We start from the raw sequence: 18,246 nt of genomic DNA, 5'->3' as shown, positions 1-18,246 counted from the left end.
CAGCCTCCCATCATCCCTTACCACTGGCCATAATGGCTGGGGCTGATGGGAGTTGCAGTCCAAAATATACGGAGGGCGCTAGGTTGTGGGAGGCTGGTTTGGGTTCTTATTTGAGCTGAGGCCTTTATCCAAGCAACTTCTGTTGCTCCTGAGAGTCTGCACTGGGACCTGCCCCAGGTCCTGCCCTGCGTGGCCCTTCCTTGGTGACTTGGAAGCTTGCATAGCTTGTTTTGGACTCTCATGGTGGCGCAGTCTCTGCTAGACTTCATTCGGAGCCTTGAGGGCTCTCCCAGATTTGCCAGAACAGGGCAAAACCGATCTTCCCCATCTGTCTCTAGGAAGCTATCTGGGCTCCTTCTAATCACATTGCTTATTAAAGTACAGGAAATTAAATCCTCACCAGCCTTTTTTTACACAGAGCGATTTGTCTTGCAGCAGCACAGGCAGGTCAGACCAGGTCCTCCTGTGCAGAATGCAGTATAAATTGGGAATGAAATAGCACTGCCTCTTCCAGAGATTTAACAACCTAAACAGGCAGAGTATGTATCTAGCAAGGCGAAAGGAGGGACAGATAAAATGTCTTGCAGTTATCTGTGCTCCGGCCCGTTGCAAAACTGATAAAATGGACTTGATTGCTCATATTCCTACCATGACATTGAACTCACCTGCCTTCTGAGGGGGGGGGGGGATCTAATTCCTTAAATCAGAAATGGGGAACTTGTGCACCCTCCCCGCCAAGCAGTCATTGGATTCCAATTCCAACTTGGAATCTCAATCTGAAACCATACTAGTGCAAGACTGGGGAAACTGTGGCCCTCCAGATGTTGTTGGACTACAACTGCCATCATCTGTGATCACTGGCCACATGGGCTAGGACCTATGGGAGCTGGAGTCCAAGAATACCTGGTGGGTCACAGGTTCCCCAGCCCTGCACTTGTTCTTAGGTCACACCATAGAACCAGGCTGCATTCACACAGCCGTTCATTCCATTTTCCCAATGTTAATTCCCAGCCACCCCCTATTATATTTGAGTTTTCACAAAATGTAAAAGCCGCTTCCAGAAATATAGGTAAAGGTAAAGGGACCCCTGACCATCAGGTCCAGTCGTGTCTGACCCTGGGGTTGCGGCACTCATCTCGTTCTATAGGCCAAGGGAGCCAGCGTTTGTCTGCAGACAGCTTCTGGGTCATGTGGCCAGCATGACAAAGCCGCTTCTGGCAAACCAGAGCAGTGCACAGAAACACTGTTTACCTTCCCGCCAGAGTGGTACCTATTTATCTACTTGCACTTGGACGTGCTTTTGAACTGCTAGGTGGGCAGGAGCTGGGACCGAGCAACGGGAGCTCACCCCGTGACAGGGATTTGAACCACCGACCTTCTGATCAGCAAGCCCTAGACTCTGTGGTTTAACCCACCTGGGTCCCTACTCCAGAAATATAGCAGACTCCAGAACAAGTTTAGCACCCATTTCTGTTTTAGTTGCTTCCAGCAAAATGCCTGTTCGCAAATCCACGTTGTTACTAAGTTGCTGATACAGGTGCTCTTGCACAAAGCATTATCGTGAATTAGAAGGTATGTCATGGACCATTGACTATGATGACTGGGGCTGATGGGACACGCAATTCAAAACATCAGGAGGGCACAAGGTTAAAGATGGCTGCATCATAACAAGATATAGCATATCATAGTAGCCAATGGGGTGTCCTCTAGATGTTGTTGGACTCCATCCCCTGTCAGCCCTAACCAGCGTCCTCCAAATGTTTTCAGACTACAAGACCCATCATTCCTGTCCATTGCCCATGCTGGTTGGAGCTGATGAGGGTTGGATGCCATGCCAGCAACATCTAGAGGGCAACAAGTTGGCTACCCCGATACAGAACTTTGATCCAATCCAGCAGCACCGATGTGGCCTCCAGCACCATGGACAGTTCTCCAGCCTTTTCCCAATCTAAACAAAGATCCAGCTTCCCTCTTATCGCTTGAATAGAAGCCAAGCACACTCATGCCTTATTATAGCATGTATGCCTGAGAAGGGGATGCCTGAATCAGTAAGAGGCACTGGGTGCTCCAAAAAGGGGAAATGTGTGCCAACAAAATAGGGCCTGCATGAAAGAGCTCATCATCCAAAGCCATCCTGGATGAGCCCTTCTTTTGCACTTCCCACCACACACCCCTTCGGGATTACTCATCTCGTGCCTAACCCTGCCAAGCCCACACCGTGATAGAAAAGCAAGGAAGCTGACTAAGGTATAAGCTGAGTTGCAGCCAAGGCTTAAATATGGGAGGGAACTTAGATCCATAGTTCAAGCAGTTCTCAAAAAGCCTATGGTATAACCAGTGCTATCAGTGGTGGAGCTTCATGCTCCGGCACCGGGGGCAGGAAGCAGGCAGGGGTGGGGCTGGCGCGTGTTCTGGGGGCGTGGCGTGCCGAGATGGAACCCTATTGGGATCCCGCTGCCCGGGGCGCCCTGCCCCCTACGCTCCGCCCTTCCTACGCCAGTGAGTGCTATTTTTCTAGAAATAAGAGGTGCTGGAACTCAGCGTGAACACCTGCCTCGTTCTCTTAGAACGGCAATGGCGCTCACCTGAGAGGTGCCGGAACAGAGTTTCCAGCTGTAAAAAAGCCCTGAGTGCAACCAATAGAATAGCACAGTATTGTAGAGCAGCCTAACTGGCATACAAGATGGGCAGCACAAAGCAATGGGGGAACTAGAATGCTTTGTCTATGGAGGAAAAATAGATAGAAGAAAGAATAAAGGGAGTTTTTTTTCCCCTTTGAAAGGTCACGGTAAGATTGAGAAAGATGCCATTATGGCAAAAGGTTTGTTAGCAAGCAGTTACAAAGAACCTAGGAAATGAGAGGCATATAATTAAATGATAATGGAAAAGAGACCTGGGTGCTAATTGATCAGAACAACAACAAAAAAAGAATATGATGTGACATTCAGTAAAGAAGTGAACTCTAAATTTGCCTATAAAGCCTGTATACATTGTTCTACAATGGTATTTATTAAGACCTGCTCAACTGAATAAGATCTATTCAGATATGATGTTCAGGTGCTGGACATTTCTAGCTATGGATGGGCATCCGGTTCATATATGGTCAGATTGCCAAAAACCTTATTATTATTATTATTATTATTATTATTATTATTATTATTATTATTATTATTATTATACTGCCCTATACCCAGAGGTCTCAGGGCAGTTCACAGAACAAAATCAATATATATAAATATATATTATAATATATAAATATGACTCCTGGGGACAAAGCATAGATATAATGGTGGAAATCACAGGGTGCAAATTGAGATTAAGGGTGTGCTCAATTTAACTTCAGGCGACAGTGAAGTTCTCCCCTGTTGCATTTCACGGCTTTTCCCGCTCAACACACAAATACACCCCAAGCTGCTCACATCAGCACGGCTTCATTAGTCTCAGATTCACTGCTTTCTGTGTACACACCAAGCAGCATTGATAGGGCAGGGGTGTATTCACACCTTGGCTGGAGATGAATTAGGAACACCTTAAGGACTCTGATCGGCATGGAGCTGGCTTGAGAAAGAAGACACCCAACAGTAGTATTTTATAGCAAAGTCAAGTGTAGGGTGTATATGTATTTTAGAGAACATCGTGTAAACACAGATTAAAAGTCCAGCCCTGGAAAGGCAGTGGAGTGCACAGTAAATGGGAGTTTGAACACAGCTGAAATCCCATGTTAATTCTGTTTAATTGGATTGGGGTGGAGATTTCAAATGGACTAAAATCCCTAATGTGAAACGTATTAATGACAGACAGAAAGACAGATAGGCAGACATGTAAAATGTAGGGGGAAGCCACTAGTCCTCACTGTATGGGAATAGTTAATGAAGATGCTGGAACTGGGAGAAATGGGCAAACTTAATGTAACTCGTACATAGGAGAAAGGGCAGCTTTCAAAAGAATATGTACATTGAGAGATGCATGCATGCTTTATAAATGACTAGAAGGAACATGTAGGACCTGAAAAGAGAGTATTCTTGTAAAAAGAACTAAGAGAGCTTACAAGTCAAAGAAGTAGACTGACTGAAGATATAATAAGATAATTAATGGTGCTGTTACCAGGAACGGGAAGCTAGTATATTTGCTTTCTGCCATAAAAGTAGATCTAAGAGGGACTCAGTGAAATGTGCAGGCAGTTGATTTAACAAGACACCTTTAAGTTACTGTCACCGCATTTCATATTGTGCAAGCACAGAGAGACACACATGCACACACACACCTCTCTACCTGTGACGCTCAGTGGCATCTTATGAAGGCCAATAGGATAATTGACTTTTCAAAGAGGATTAGTCAGATCCATGGAGGACAAGCAATCACCCTTGGATGGTTATTAGCGTGCCGGGGTGTTCAGGAGATTCAGCCTCATGCCAAACAAGTCCCTAAATCTCCCACGATTGCAAACTAGAAGTGATGGCTGAGAGATAGCTAATTGCCCTGTAGTTCCTAGTCATTTTCTCCTTGAGCGTCTGGACTGCCACCGGTGCAGGAGAGCAATGCTACAACTACACAGATGAACTTCAGACTCGCTCTCCTTGAGTGCAGTGTCAGCACTGGCCAGTGATGGATGTGTATAATGAAAACATAATGCATAATGATTACAAGAGGGAGCAAATAGATGGGGCTGGAATACTTGTGTAACCTTTCATGGGACATACATAGGAAGTTGCCTCGTGCTGAGTCATATCCTTGGGCCATTTAGTTCAGTATAGTCTACAACAGGCATAGGCAATCTCAGCCCTCCATATGTTTTGAGACTACAACTCCCACCATCCCTAGCTAACAGGACCAGTGGTCAGGGATGATGGGAGTTGTAGTCCCAAAACATCTGGAGGGCCGAGTTTGCCTATGCCTTGTCTACATTGACGGCCAACAGCTCTCCAGGGTTTCAGACAGGGTCTCTCTCATGTCTACCTGGGCTTTGAACCTGAGACTTTCTATATGCAAAGCATATAGCAATCACACTGACTATATCCAATGGTACCCATGCATTTACTGGTGGCGCAGTCTGCCATGTGCAATGTGGTATCCAGTTGGGTCAGAAGAAAGGTCCATCTGGTTGATAGCTTCACCATCCTTGAATGTCTCTAAACCTCTTTCAAGTCATCTAAGTAATTGATGACTCCCCCAACCCACCCACAATTTGCATTGTGTTTCATTTACATTGTGGTTCATTACTATTATTATTATTATTATTATTATTATTATTATTATTATTATTCTCAAATGTCCAATATTTCCTAGGCATACCTGGAGATGGTGGGGATTGAACCTGGGGCCTTGTGCATGCAAGGAAGTTGGTCTGCTGCTGAGCTATGGTCCTTCCCCTAGAGCTGGTGCCCTGGAGCTGGCATAGTTAATGCCATCCCTTAGGGAGGGGAGGGGAAAAGGACAAACAAAACTTGCCACAGGAAGGTTGATGTTCAAGGCGAGCGACACAAAACTGCCATTCACTGAATTTATTTATACATCAGTGTACACTGTGCTGCACATAATCAAATTAAGAATTCTACCGCAAAGGGTGTACAATCTACAATAATGAATGTGAGCAAGACAATAACGCTCCATAGTTCAAAATGGGCAACTCGCATGCCATTACGTCAGGTATACTAAAACTGCCATACCCAACTGGAACCAGAGTGCATCACAGCGTAGGGTCAACAGGGATTGCTCAGCTGATACATGATCAAGACTTCTTGCTCCTCTGAGTGGTGTCTCCCATAAATACCTGAGGGGGAACAAATGCAAGCTCAGAACATAGGCTAAAGTCTCCCAGGTGTTTCCCTTCTCTCTCATGCCAGCCCTCTCCTCCAGGAAGCGTTCAACCTCCACCTTATCAAAGCTTTGCATGCTAACTCTTCATACGAGGCCTATAATGTGCTCTGACTGGGAACGTTATTTGATTTAAATTCCCCCTGATTGCCTGCTCAATTAATTGCATAACCATACCCTCTGCATAAGAGCAAGGCGGGGGGGGGAACCCTGCATAAATTTCATCTCCTGCGCTCCTCTTTTTCATCTTGCAAGCAATACACACTTTTTCAAAGCAAAAATCAAAGAAAGGAACTATTGGGAGCCAGTCACTGTATGCTGAAAGCTGTTGATGCCCTGACGCATTTCTTCTCCTGTTGTCTCAAAATGTATCAAGCGCTTCCATGAATAGCTGAGTTTAGCCTTGGCCAGCCTGGTGCCCTCTGTTACCACAGCACTCCAATCTCCAAGCAGCGCAAGATTCTAGGGGTTCCAACCACTTCTTCAGGTTTTGGTTTCCTTGGAATGAGGGACAGTGGAGACTGTGGTGTCTTTAGGATATATGGTTTATTTACACATATGTACAACCTGAGCCTAAGATGGAGATGCTCACAGCATTAACACCCCAGATGATCTTTTCTTCCCCCACAGTCACAGCCTTGGATCTCAGCAGAAATCAAGCATGACTCTCTCTCTCTCTCTAGCTCAGGGATCAGCAAACTTTTTCAGCAGGGGGGCGGTCCACTGTCCCTCAGACCTTGGGGGGGGGGGGCGGACTATATTTTGGAGGGGGAGGGAATGAATGAATTCCTATGCCCCACAAATAACCCAGAGATGCATTTGAAATAAAAGCACACATTCTACTCATGTAAAAACACCAGGCAGGCCCCACAAATAACCCAGAGATGCATTTTAAATAAAATGACACATTCTACTCATGTAAAAACACCAGGCAGGCCCCACAAATAACCCAGAGATGCATTTTAAATAAAAGCACACATTCTACTCATGTAAAAACACGAGGCAGGCCCCACAAATAACCCAGAGATGCATTTTAAATCAAAGGACACATTCTACTCATGTAAAAACACACTGATTCCTGGACCGTCTGCGGGCCGGATTTAGAAGGTGATTGGGCCAGATCCAGCCCCCGGGCCTTAGGTTGCCTACCCATGCCTGCAGCCTCCCCTCTCTCAAACACAACTGCCTGGCTCTTGTCTCCTGACTACCAGCCAGGTGAGGGAGGGGGCCTACACTTTTGTCTTTCCTTACAGTCTTTAGGGCCATTAACTCACAAAGAAACTTGCCCGACTAGTTCAACAAAGGGATCTTCCATTAGATTTTTAACCCTTGCTGGATCCGGGATCCCAGGGATTAGAAGGGACTGAGGCATCATACTGACTCACACACACACGCACACACACACACACACACACACACACACACCCAAAAAACACACCTCACAACACCTCTATAGGTTTGGACTACAATTCCCATCAGCCCCCCCACTGGCTGTGATGGCTGGGGCAGATGAAAGCCGTTGTCCAAAACACATTTTTATTATTGTTATTGATTTATTTACTGTACAGTATTTATAGCCTGTTATTCATTGAATGTTTTCAGTCACAGAGCAGGTTACAGAGTAATGGAAATACAGTGGAACCTCGGGTTAAGAACTTAATTCGTTCCGGAGGTCCGCTCTTAACCTGAAACTGTTCTTAACCTGAGGTACCACTTTAGCTAATGGGGCCTCCTGAAGCAAAGTTCTTAACCCGAGGTACTACTTCCAGGTTAGCGGAGTCTGTAACCTGAAGCGTCTGTAACCTGAGATACCACTGTAAACAGAAAAACAAGATGCAAAGATTACAAAATATGGGAAAGAAGCAAAACCACAATAGCAAAAATTAATATTTCAAGTTTAACTGAATGCCTGGGCGAAACCAAACGAGACGTTCAAACAGATTTAAACAGGTCTTTTCCCACATATGGCAGCTCACTGCCTCCCTCTATGTCTCTAACCCAAAGAGGGCCTTTCTCCATGCCAGCAGACTCTCATGCCTTGGCTTTTGGGTAACTTCACTCCTTTCACCTCCTCTTTACTCTCCAACCAATCCAGGCTCTCACCCCAAGTAGAGTGGCAGGATCATTGCCCACAAACACAGTCCAGCCCCCTGCAATGCAGGAATCTCTCACCGCTCGTCCACAGCAGCAACAGAGCAAAAAGCATACAGGGAAGATAAGGAGAGCGCCAATGAGCCACAACTGGTGTTTCTTTCCCCTTCCCAGTCCTGAGGAAGCTGATGGGCCCCAAGATCCATTAGGCTGTTAGGCAGAGACCTGAAGATAGATTTGCCAGGCGCTCCCTTCCCTCTTCTCCTTCACCAGCTGGCACAAACAGCTTTCTGGGTCCTCCAGGTCCATATGGGGTTGTATTCAGCTAACTTTTACTCAGAGCAGACTCACTGAATTGGATGGGCCCAAGTTGCTCACGGGCATTAATCTCAATGGGTCTGCTCTGAGTAAAAGTTTGTGGCCTATAACCCGGACAAGACACCAAGTTGACAAAAGCTGACAAAGTGCTTAAGCATTGCATCCATCCATTGTCAGACTTGCCCCTCTGCTATTTCATGGCAATACCCATTGGGGCAGTTGCCAGCCTGCGGCTTTGGTGCAATGTGAAAAGCATTGAACATGACTCTCGGACTGCATGCATGCCCACGATCTTCTTTTTTGGGGGGATATGAGGATGCTTAAAAAGGAATTACTCACAGTCAAATGACATTTGCTCATGGTATTTGTTGTTTTTGTTGTTCAGTCATTCAATCGTGTCCGACTCTTCATGACCCCATGGACCAGAGCACGCCAGGCACCCCTATCCTCCACTGCCTCCCGCAGTTTGGCCAAACTCATGCTAGTCGCTTCGAGAACACTGTCCAACCATCTCATCCTCTGTCGTCCCCTTCTCCTTGTGCCCTCCATCTTTCCCAACATCAGGGTCTTTTCTAGGGAGTCTTCTCTTCTCGTGAGGTGGCCAAAGTACTGGAGCCTCAACTTCAGGATCTGTCCTTCTAGTGAGCACTCAGCTCAGGGTATACTTGAGGCAATTGTTAAAAGCCTTATTCCTCTCCCAGAAGCAATCAGCTCTGCTTGGCTTGGCAGATAAGCATCCCCATCTACTGGGCATTTGAAGGAATGCAACCAGAAGCCACCCCAAGGGCTACAGACTTGTGGTGGTCATGGTGGTGGTTTGCATAAGTGTGGTGTTTATAGCACCCCTGAGATGGTGGGGTGAGGAAGGGAAGGGAAACGGAAGTTGCTTTGCTGATGCTCCAAGAGTCTCTTGCATACTTGGTTGGAAATCCGATTGATGTTCTCCATGATATACGCCTGTGTTTCCCAACCTGGCATTGGCCAGATGTTTTGGATTACAACTGCCTTAGGGCTAGTGGAAGTTGTAGTCCAAAATATCTGGAGGGCACCAGGTTGGGGAAGGCTGCCATATACCACGGAGAATATCGATCACGTTGACCAGCATTGAGGAATGCTGGTATATGGAACTTTGCAGCCTAAGCAGTATTTTAATTGTGTGGCCTTCGTTAGGTTGCGAGTTTTGAGGCAGGAACTTGTTTCTTTCAACTGGTTATTATCAACGTCTGCTTCTGTGGTAATTAAGTGGCAGTAATAGCAGTATTTTATGAGCTCCAACAAGGAGCACAGTGGTGTGCTTAGATTCTGTCCTGAAAGTCTCTAGGAGAACTTGATAACAAACAAACAAAAGTAAAGGACCCCTGACAGTTAAGTCCAGTCGCAGACGACTCTGGGGTTGCGGCGCTCATCTCGCTTTACTGGCCGAGGGAGCCGGCGTACAGCTTCCGGGTCATGTGGCCAGCATGACTAAGCCGCTTCTGGCGAACCAGAGCAGCGCACGGAAACGCCGTTTACCTTCCCGCCAGAGTGGTACCTATTTATCTAATTGCACTTTGACGTGCTTTCAAACTGCTAGGTTGGCAGGAGCAGGGACCGAGCAACGGGAGCTTGCCCTGTCACGGGGATTCAAACCACTGACCTTCCGATCGGCAAGCCCTAGGCGTCCTGTGTAACTTGATAACAAGCAACTGATAAATCATCACCATTATCATCTTCACACCAACGCTGTAGGGTAGGTTAAGCTGAAGAGTTGTTGACTATCCCAAGAGCTTCATGGCTCAATAGGGACATTTACCCAGGTTCCATTGGGCCTCCATCAGCAATCTAAGCCCATAACAACAACAGATGGGAGAGTAAAGGAGAGGAGTCACATGATGCCTGAATCACGTGGAGCTATTTCTTCAATGGGTGCATCCTGCACAGTCGGTAGAGCATGAGACTCATAATTTCAGGGTCGTGGGTTTGGGCCGCCGCAGGTTGGGCAAAGAAGATTCCTGCATTGCATTGAGGGGGTGGAGGACTCCCCTATGAAGGAAAGTTGCAGCATTTGGGACTTTTTAGTGCAGACAAAAGGTAAGTATGAGGCAACATCTTAGATGTGTATGCAATTATGCATGGCATGGAGAAAGTTGATGGAGAGAAGTTTTTTCTCCTGCTTTCATGACACTAGAATTCAGGGACAGCCAAGGAGCTGAATGTTGCAAGGTTGAGGACGGATCAACGAAAGTAGGTCACTCAGTGCACAGTTCAACTATGGAACTCGCTCCTGCAGGACTGATGGCTTTAAAAGACAGGTGGTTTTCAGATTGGTCAAATTCGTGGAGGAAAGGGCTATTGATGGGCACTGACCCATGTTGCTGGCATTGTAATATCATGCTAGCTTGAAATACAACTTTGAGGGCCAGTCTATACCTCGGCTTAATGTGGATCGCCTCATCCTTGTGGCATTCTCCTCCAAACACTGTCTCCTCCTCCCTAAATCTTGAGGTTCTCTATGCTTTGAAAATGCTGATAAGACAGCTACATCAATTGCATAGGGAATCTCCATATTTAGGGATTCCCTGGAGTCAGAAGATCCCTTCCTCTTGTGCGTGGGTGGTGCTGTTTTGGCTACACAAGTAACAACACTCACTGCCTGAACATTGTAAATAGCGGGAATGGTACAACACCCATGTTGGAGGCGTGATAATATCACACTGGTATAGAATACAAAAAAACAAAACAAAAAACCTCACCAAGTTACGTCTGCTTATAACACTACAGATCTATGAAATTAGAAGCATCTCAAAGAATTGCACGTGGGGTATTAATTCCCCAGAGTAGGTGGTGCCTGATAGCACACACAGGGACACAGCATGTAAAAAATAAATCGTTAGAATACACAAACCCACACTGAGGAAAGTTGGCACAAGCAATAAGATATTTCATCATTCTCAGAGTGCGGATAGATGTACATAAAATCAAGAGCCAGCATGACTTGTCTCACTCTATGTAGGAATATAGAAAGCTGCCTTATACGGAGTCAGACTGTGGATGCATCCATCTTGTAGGGACGTGGGCAGCGCTGTGGTCTAAACCACTGAGCCTCTTGTGCTTGCCGATCAGAAGGTTGGCGGTTCGAATCCCTGCAACGGGGTGAGCTCCCATTGCTCTGTCCCAGCTTCTGCCAACCTAGTACTTTGAAAGCACGCCAGTGCAAGTAGATAAATAGGTACTGCTGAGCCGGGAAGGTAAATGATGTTTACATGAGCTCTGGTTTCCATCACGGTGTTCCGTTGCGCCAGAAGCGGTTTTGTCATGCTGGCTGTAATGCCCAGAAAGCTGTCTGTGGACAATTGAGACAGGTTAGAGATCCTGCTGGTTTACTGCCCATCTTCCTGCAGTGGCATAGCATGGGGGGGGGGCAGACACAGGGCTGCAGAATTTCAACACTCGGTGCTGCCTCAACACAGCTGCGCCCTTCAATCGCTGGACTCCGTTGAAAATAGCTTATCCATACGAACCAGAAAGTGACCTCTCCAGACAATGGAACGATTCTTCTTTTCTTATTTCTGTGGCTGAGATCACCTGGGTGACATTAGGAGCTGAACGCGCATGTGTACTCCATCCATTTCCCTCCCCACCCCACTCTGCCCAACTCCGGGCCCTGACAAGCCATGCTACACCACTGCCTTGTTGCCCAGCCCATGGGGCTGTGCCAACTTACCATCTTCCCAACTCATGTTAGGAGTGAAGGCAGCAAAGAAGGCATACTTTGCCACCTCCATTGCATCATCATTGTGGTGTCCAGCAGAGCTCTTCTGGTTAGTGTAGGGTTTTAAAGTCTGGCCCAAAGGAAGTGATAGAAAGGAAAGCTCTTCCCAAAGAGGCTCACCTGGCACCTTCATTACAGATCTTCATCTGCCTGGCTAATCATCATCATCATCATCCCAGGCCTTTGGCTAATTAAACTTTGGCCTTTTATAGTGTGGTGGGTATTGTTTTGCTTGTTATTATGTTTTGATTTTTTGTGTTTTTATATTGTAAACTACCCTGTGATCCTGGCAGCATAGAAGTTTAATAACTAAACCATGGGTAGGCAAACTAAGGCCTGGGGGCCGGATCTGCCCCAATCGCCTTCTAAATCCGGTGCACGGACAGTCCGGGAATCAGCGTGTTATCACATGAGTAGAATGTGCCCTTTTATTTAAAATGCATCTCTGGGTTATTTGTGGGGCCTGCCTGGTGTTTTTACATGAGTAGAATGTGTGCTTTGATTTAAAATGCATCTCTGGGTTATTTTGGGGCACAGGAATTCGTTCATTTCCCCCCCCTCCAAAATATAGTCCGGCCCCCCACAAAGTCTGAGGGACAGTGGACCGGCCTCCTGCCGAAAAAGACCCCTGAACTAAACCATAATAATCTCAGCCTTTCCTCTTCAGTTGCCAGACACACCTTCCGCTGCTAAAGGTTATCCCTTCCTGGTTTCAGCTCTCCCTCTCTCCCCCATGCTTCTGATGAGCTGTTTGTTCTTTTCAGGTTGATTGAAAATGCTGTTTGTACTATTATACCTTTTTTATTTAGAAAAAAAAAATCACAGCACCTTTTCTTTTTCTTCTTCTTTTTTTAAAAAAAGGAAAACACAAACCTCCAGTTGTTTGTCTCTTGACTGCCCCAGGGAGAGAAAGGAAAGGAGCATAACTCAGCAGCAGAGCTCATGTTTTGCATGCGAAATCATCAAGATTGTATCCCTGGCTTCCCTAAGGGGGGGCTGGGAGAGAGCCCCATCTCAAACCCTGGAGATCCACCTCTGCTCCATGCGAATAACGCTGAGTTAGATGGGCAAATGGTCTAACTTATGAGCAGGGCTCTTCCCAATGTCACAGAAACTCAGGCCCCACTTAAAACAGTTGAGGCACCCCCCAAGGCAACTTGGGAAGCAGGGGGCGTCACAGGGGGGACGGAGGGGGCAGGGTTCCCCGTGCAGCGCCCCTGCTGGGGGTGACACATCAGGGGCGGCCCCACCCACTGGGCTTTTTTTTTACTTGTTTTATTTATTTTTATTTTTTAATTCCTTTTAGGCTATTTTCGGCACTGCCGGGGTGGAGCCGCAGGGGCGGCCAGTGAGGAGGGGTGTCACCCCCCCCCTCGCTGGCCACCCCTGCAGCTCTGCCCCAGCAGTTCCGAAAATAGCCCCCCCTTCCAGCGGCGCAGCTCGGCATGGAGGCAAGGGGCGGGCCAGCAAGGTGGGGGTGCCACCACCTCCTCGTTGGCCCGCCCCTTGCCTCTTTGCAGAGCTCCGCTGTTGGCTGGCTTGCGGAGCCGGGGCATGGAGAGGGGCGGGCCAGCGAGGAGGGACACCCCTCCTCACTGGCCCGTCCCTCTCCCTGCCCCGACTTGCGCTCCGCCAAGGGAGCCCGGGCAGCGGATTCGGGAGTCTTTGCAGCCCGCAAAGACTCCCGAATCCACCGCCCAGCACCCCTTCGTGCATCGGCTGCTCATGCAGGTATGAGCAGCCACAGCACGAAGGGGTCCCGCCGCCGGGCGGAGGCTTCGGGAGCCTCCCGAATCCACCGCCCAGCACCCCCGTGGCGGGGCGTCGCATGCGTCATGACGCACGCACGCACCGCGATGCCCCGCCCCCAGGGGTGCCTCTTGGCTTCCCGCCCCTGGCAGCCAAGGGGCTAAGAACACCCCTGTTGGGAAGTATAGCCTGTTAAGAGAATACTGAGAGTTGTTAGGAGACACGCACACCCCCCATTCAGAGCTACAATTCCCAGAATTCCCTGGGAAGAGGCATTGATTGGTAAACCACTCTGGGTATTGTAGACCTACAGTTCCCACGGGGCTGTTTTGAGGAAGCAGTAGCAGTTTAAAGTGGTACGATACTGCTTTCAATATATAGTGCAGATGGGCTCCCAGTTAATCAGTGCTTTGCATGGCCTCTTCTGTATCAGACTGTCCGGGTGAAAAAGGTGGGATTATAAACACAACTAACCAATCAATTTATGTTACGATGCTATGTAATACTTTTGGGGATCAATCAGCCAATGGAATTATGAGAATGGATTCCAAATATAATTCTTACAAATACTGTAATAGGTTAAGACAGTGCTTTTTTTCTAAAAAGACGTTTAGGGGTATTCTCATTTTCCTACTCATATTGAAATAATGCCCCTCAATGAAGACAAACGTAGATTCACAGAATGTTTAGGGGTATGTGTACCCCGGCATCCCCCTATAAAAAACACTGGGTTAAGATCTGGTGAAGTACAACAACAACCTTGTAAAGTATTCAGTTTTGGGTTCCCCCCCTTTATTTTTCCTTCTACACAGGTTCTGTTTTTCTTTTTCTCTCTTTTATTTACGTCTCACCATGTTTAGTGCACCTATAATTGTGTACTTTTTGAACTTTCAATAAAGACGTTATTAACAAAAATAAAAAATAAAAATTAGTCAATGGAATTAGGGCCTTGAAACGCTGAAGAAGCTGGCGGGGGTGACCCCATCTGCCGGCAGCCGCTCCCTAACCCCTCTCGCTCTCTTTTCTCCCCAAGGTGGTGAGCCAGATTGACAAGCTGACTTCGGACTTTGAGTTTGAGCTGGAGCCGGATGACTGGACCACAGCCACCGTGAGCAGCACATCCAGCAGCGAGAAGGGAGGTGGGATGTTTGACCTAGGGCACCTCGATTTCATGACCTCAGATATCCTCTCCGACAGCTGGGAGTTCTGCTCCTTCCTGGAAGCCTCTACCCCATCCGATTCGGGCGATGGCTCAGAGCAGCAGCAAGGGCGCCAGCCTGACTACCGGCTGATGAATGGCGGGGTGCTGACCCCCAATGGACCCCGGGTGGAGACCCCAGACTCTTCCAGCGAGGAGGCCTTCAGCTCTGCTCTGAGCCACAAAGCCCAGCACCAGAGGACACCTGGGACACGGGAACGAGTGCGGTTCAGTGACAAAGTCCTCTACCACGCCCTGTGTTGCGACGACAACGAGGAAGCAGACAATGTTCCGCCTCCCGAGGACCCTCCCGAGGAGCCGAGCGAGATGACACACAAGGCGGCGCCCGCCGTCAAAGCAACACTGCGGCGGTCGCCTCATCTGAGTAGCGCTCAGCAGCGGAAGCTGACGCGGAACAGCAGCACCCAAACGGTGTCGGACAAAAGCACTCAAACGGTGCTGCCCTATGTCTCGGGGAAACAGAAAGCTAAAAGCAAGAACTGAGCACCAGCTGGGCAGGGTTTGGGGGAGAGGGGAAAGCTGCAGATATATATAAATCTCTCTATATATTTAAGTCAATAAATGATAATGATATGATTACAAAAAAAAATGGTGACAGGATATCATCGTGAACTACCTAACCATAATGTTGAGACTCAGGGATTTATTTATTTCTTTAAAAGATCTGTTTTATTTATTGAATGGCTTCCCTTTTTTGCAGCTCAGTAAATGTGTGGTGCTTATACACAAATATCACACACACACACACACACACACACACACACCTCTTTTTAGTGTGCAGGTGCTTTTTTTGCTTTCTTGAAAGAGCTCCAAAAATATGCCCCAGAAGATCAGCCAAGTTTCTCTGAACAGAGTGATTGGCAAGCACTCTCTCCCAAAAGATCTTGGGATACAAGACTGATCTCAGGAGGCTGGAGAAAGCTGGTGATGGGCAAGTGATATAGAAAAAATTTAGGCTCCCCGTTTTTATACAATGTGAAGCCACAACAAGCTGATGACTCTGTTGCTTGGACCTGCCTTGTGAATCCTTCAGCATCTGTCGATATTAAGGCTGCATACAAACTGTACATTGAAGGCACATAGCTTTCTGCTAAGGATCTTGGGAACCTGCAGTTTACCCCTCACAGAGCTCAACAAACTACAATTCCCAGGATGATTTGGGGGAAGCTACTGCTATATGTATATTCAACAAAGTTTTACTCAGAGTAGAACCACTGAAATTAGGTCTACTCTGAGCAAAATGCAGTTGCATACCATCTGTGCTTTCAATGTATGGCATGTACACATCCTAAGACTCTCTCAACTTACAGGTTTGCGAGTTTCTTCCGCCATAAATGCTAAAGGAAGCCCTCTCAGACTCCACAGCCACATTTTGGCTAGCTTGCTCCACTATCATCTTGGAAAGTCAGGAAGATAATGAGATGGTGCGTGTGATTTGTTCTTCTTTTCCATATTCCTCTCCCCATCCATTCCACCAAAGGCCTTGGCTTTCCTTTGCGGTTTTACATTTCAAATTGAACATCTTCTGTTATACCGTACATTCATTAACTTCCCTCCCCTTCCAAGGTTCATTTAACTTATCCACCAATTCTTCATATTTTGATATATCCATCCGAGTCTATTTCCCTATCTTACGTCACTTCAATATATATCATTCTGTTGAATTTTACTTTAATTTAACTGTACACAATTGTTTTCAAAATATTCGACAAAATTTCCCACTCCTCTTTAAATAGCTTTCCTTCCCCCGCCTCCATTGTACATTTTATCTTTTTTTCCCCCGCGGCTTTAGGGGGCCCGTAGCGCGGGTACGGTAGCCCCCAAACCCCGAGGGAACCGGAGCTCTTCAGCTCCCGACTGGCAGGAATGGCGCCGAAACCGGAAGTCACACATTTTATCTTCACACTAAGCCTGTGAGGTAGTTTAAGCTGTGGGGTTGCAACTGGCCCAAGGTCGCCCTGTGACCTTCGCACTATTTTGCTGCAACGTGCTCTGGGCAGAGCTGCCCTTGAAGAGAACTCAGAAACTTCAGCTGGTCCAAAACGCAGCGGCCAGATTATCGGCTGTTGGCCAAGGTTCCATTTAAAGTTTGTATAACCCATTTGAAAAATGTTTGCCAATTCAATGTGCTCACGTTAGTATTTAAAGCCATAAACAACTTAAAGTCAGTGTGGTGCAGTGGTTAGAGTGTTGGACGAGGACCCAGGAGACTAAAACCCAGGCTCCCCAGTCAGCCATGAAACTCACTGGGTGACCCTTGGACCAGTCCTTGCCTCGCAACCTAAGCTACCTCACAGGGTTGTCGCAGGGATAAAATGAGGAGGGAGAGAACCACGTACATCCAGTGCTTTTTTCTGGGGGGTACGCAGGGGTACGCACACCCCAAAACATTTTGTGAATCTTTGTACTTTTGTCCATTTACTGTATTTATTTTTCCCAATTTGAACTATAAAATGGTGGTTTTCTTGAGTCAAAATGAGAGCACCCCTAAACTTTTTTTCTTCTTTAAGAAAAAAAGCACTGCGTACATCACCTTGAGCTCCTTGGAGGAAAAGGTGGGATTTTAATGTAATAAATTAAGACTGCCTCGTTCCCTGCAGACCTTTTCATGTGTAAAGATCAATAGACGGACTTCTATTGGCAATTCCACTTCCCTCTGAAGTGCAGGGAATAGAAGCCTTTTTCCGAGGCATCCCCCCCAATTGTGAAAATCCCTCCCCTCAGAGACGCACCTACAATCTTTGTCCTACAGCTTTCACCATGTGCCAAATCTTTACCCTGGCCTTTGACACCTGACAGATGCTGATAAAGCTATAGCTGAATGTAAGTTGAGCAGTTAATGCGCATAAGAAGCTGATATTGTAGACACTGCCCATTCCCAGGGCCGGCCCAAAATGTTTTGTCAGGAGACAGAAAATGCAACCCCACGTGCTGCTGCCTCCTTGTCCTCAGCCCACCCTCCTCCTCCACTGCATGCCCACCACCCAACCGCCAGGGTGGCAGGGTAGGAGGCCAGGCAAGAGCTGGCAGCAGTGGGTACACAGCAATGGGCATGCAGCAGAGGAGGAGAAGGAGGAGACAGTGAGCAGCATGCTCCTTGCAAGCCACATGTACCCCCCCATCCCAGCTGTCTTGAACCTGCTGCCCTCAGGCAACTGCCTCGCCTTGCCTCATGGGTGGGCCAACGCTGCTCACATTTCATTGAGAATGTGCACATTTCCTGGTCAATATACGTCATCTCCAAAAGGCTTTGGGGAATGCGCGTAGCTCAACTTCCTTCTGTACGTTCTCCTGAGATGCACAT

The 18,246-nt window shown here is 47.4% G+C and overlaps 1 protein-coding gene across 1 annotated transcript in view; it reads left to right on the top strand.

Annotated features, from left to right (window-relative positions):
- INSYN1 (inhibitory synaptic factor 1) overlaps positions 1-15,522 on the top strand; it is a 120,833-nt gene extending 105,311 nt beyond the window's left edge. Inside the window, exon 3 of the mRNA XM_033167499.1 lies at positions 14,757-15,522. Within this exon, the coding sequence (XP_033023390.1) occupies positions 14,757-15,425 (669 nt within the window). The 3' untranslated portion in view covers positions 15,426-15,522. The remainder of the gene's footprint in view (positions 1-14,756) is intronic.
- The last annotated feature ends 2,724 nt before the right edge of the window (positions 15,523-18,246 follow it).

Source organism: Lacerta agilis, chromosome 13 (assembly GCF_009819535.1).
Source record: "Lacerta agilis isolate rLacAgi1 chromosome 13, rLacAgi1.pri, whole genome shotgun sequence".
NCBI lineage: Eukaryota > Metazoa > Chordata > Lepidosauria > Squamata > Lacertidae > Lacerta > Lacerta agilis.
Note: the sequence above shows the minus strand (reverse complement) of the source record. Positions and strands in the feature narration are given on the sequence as shown.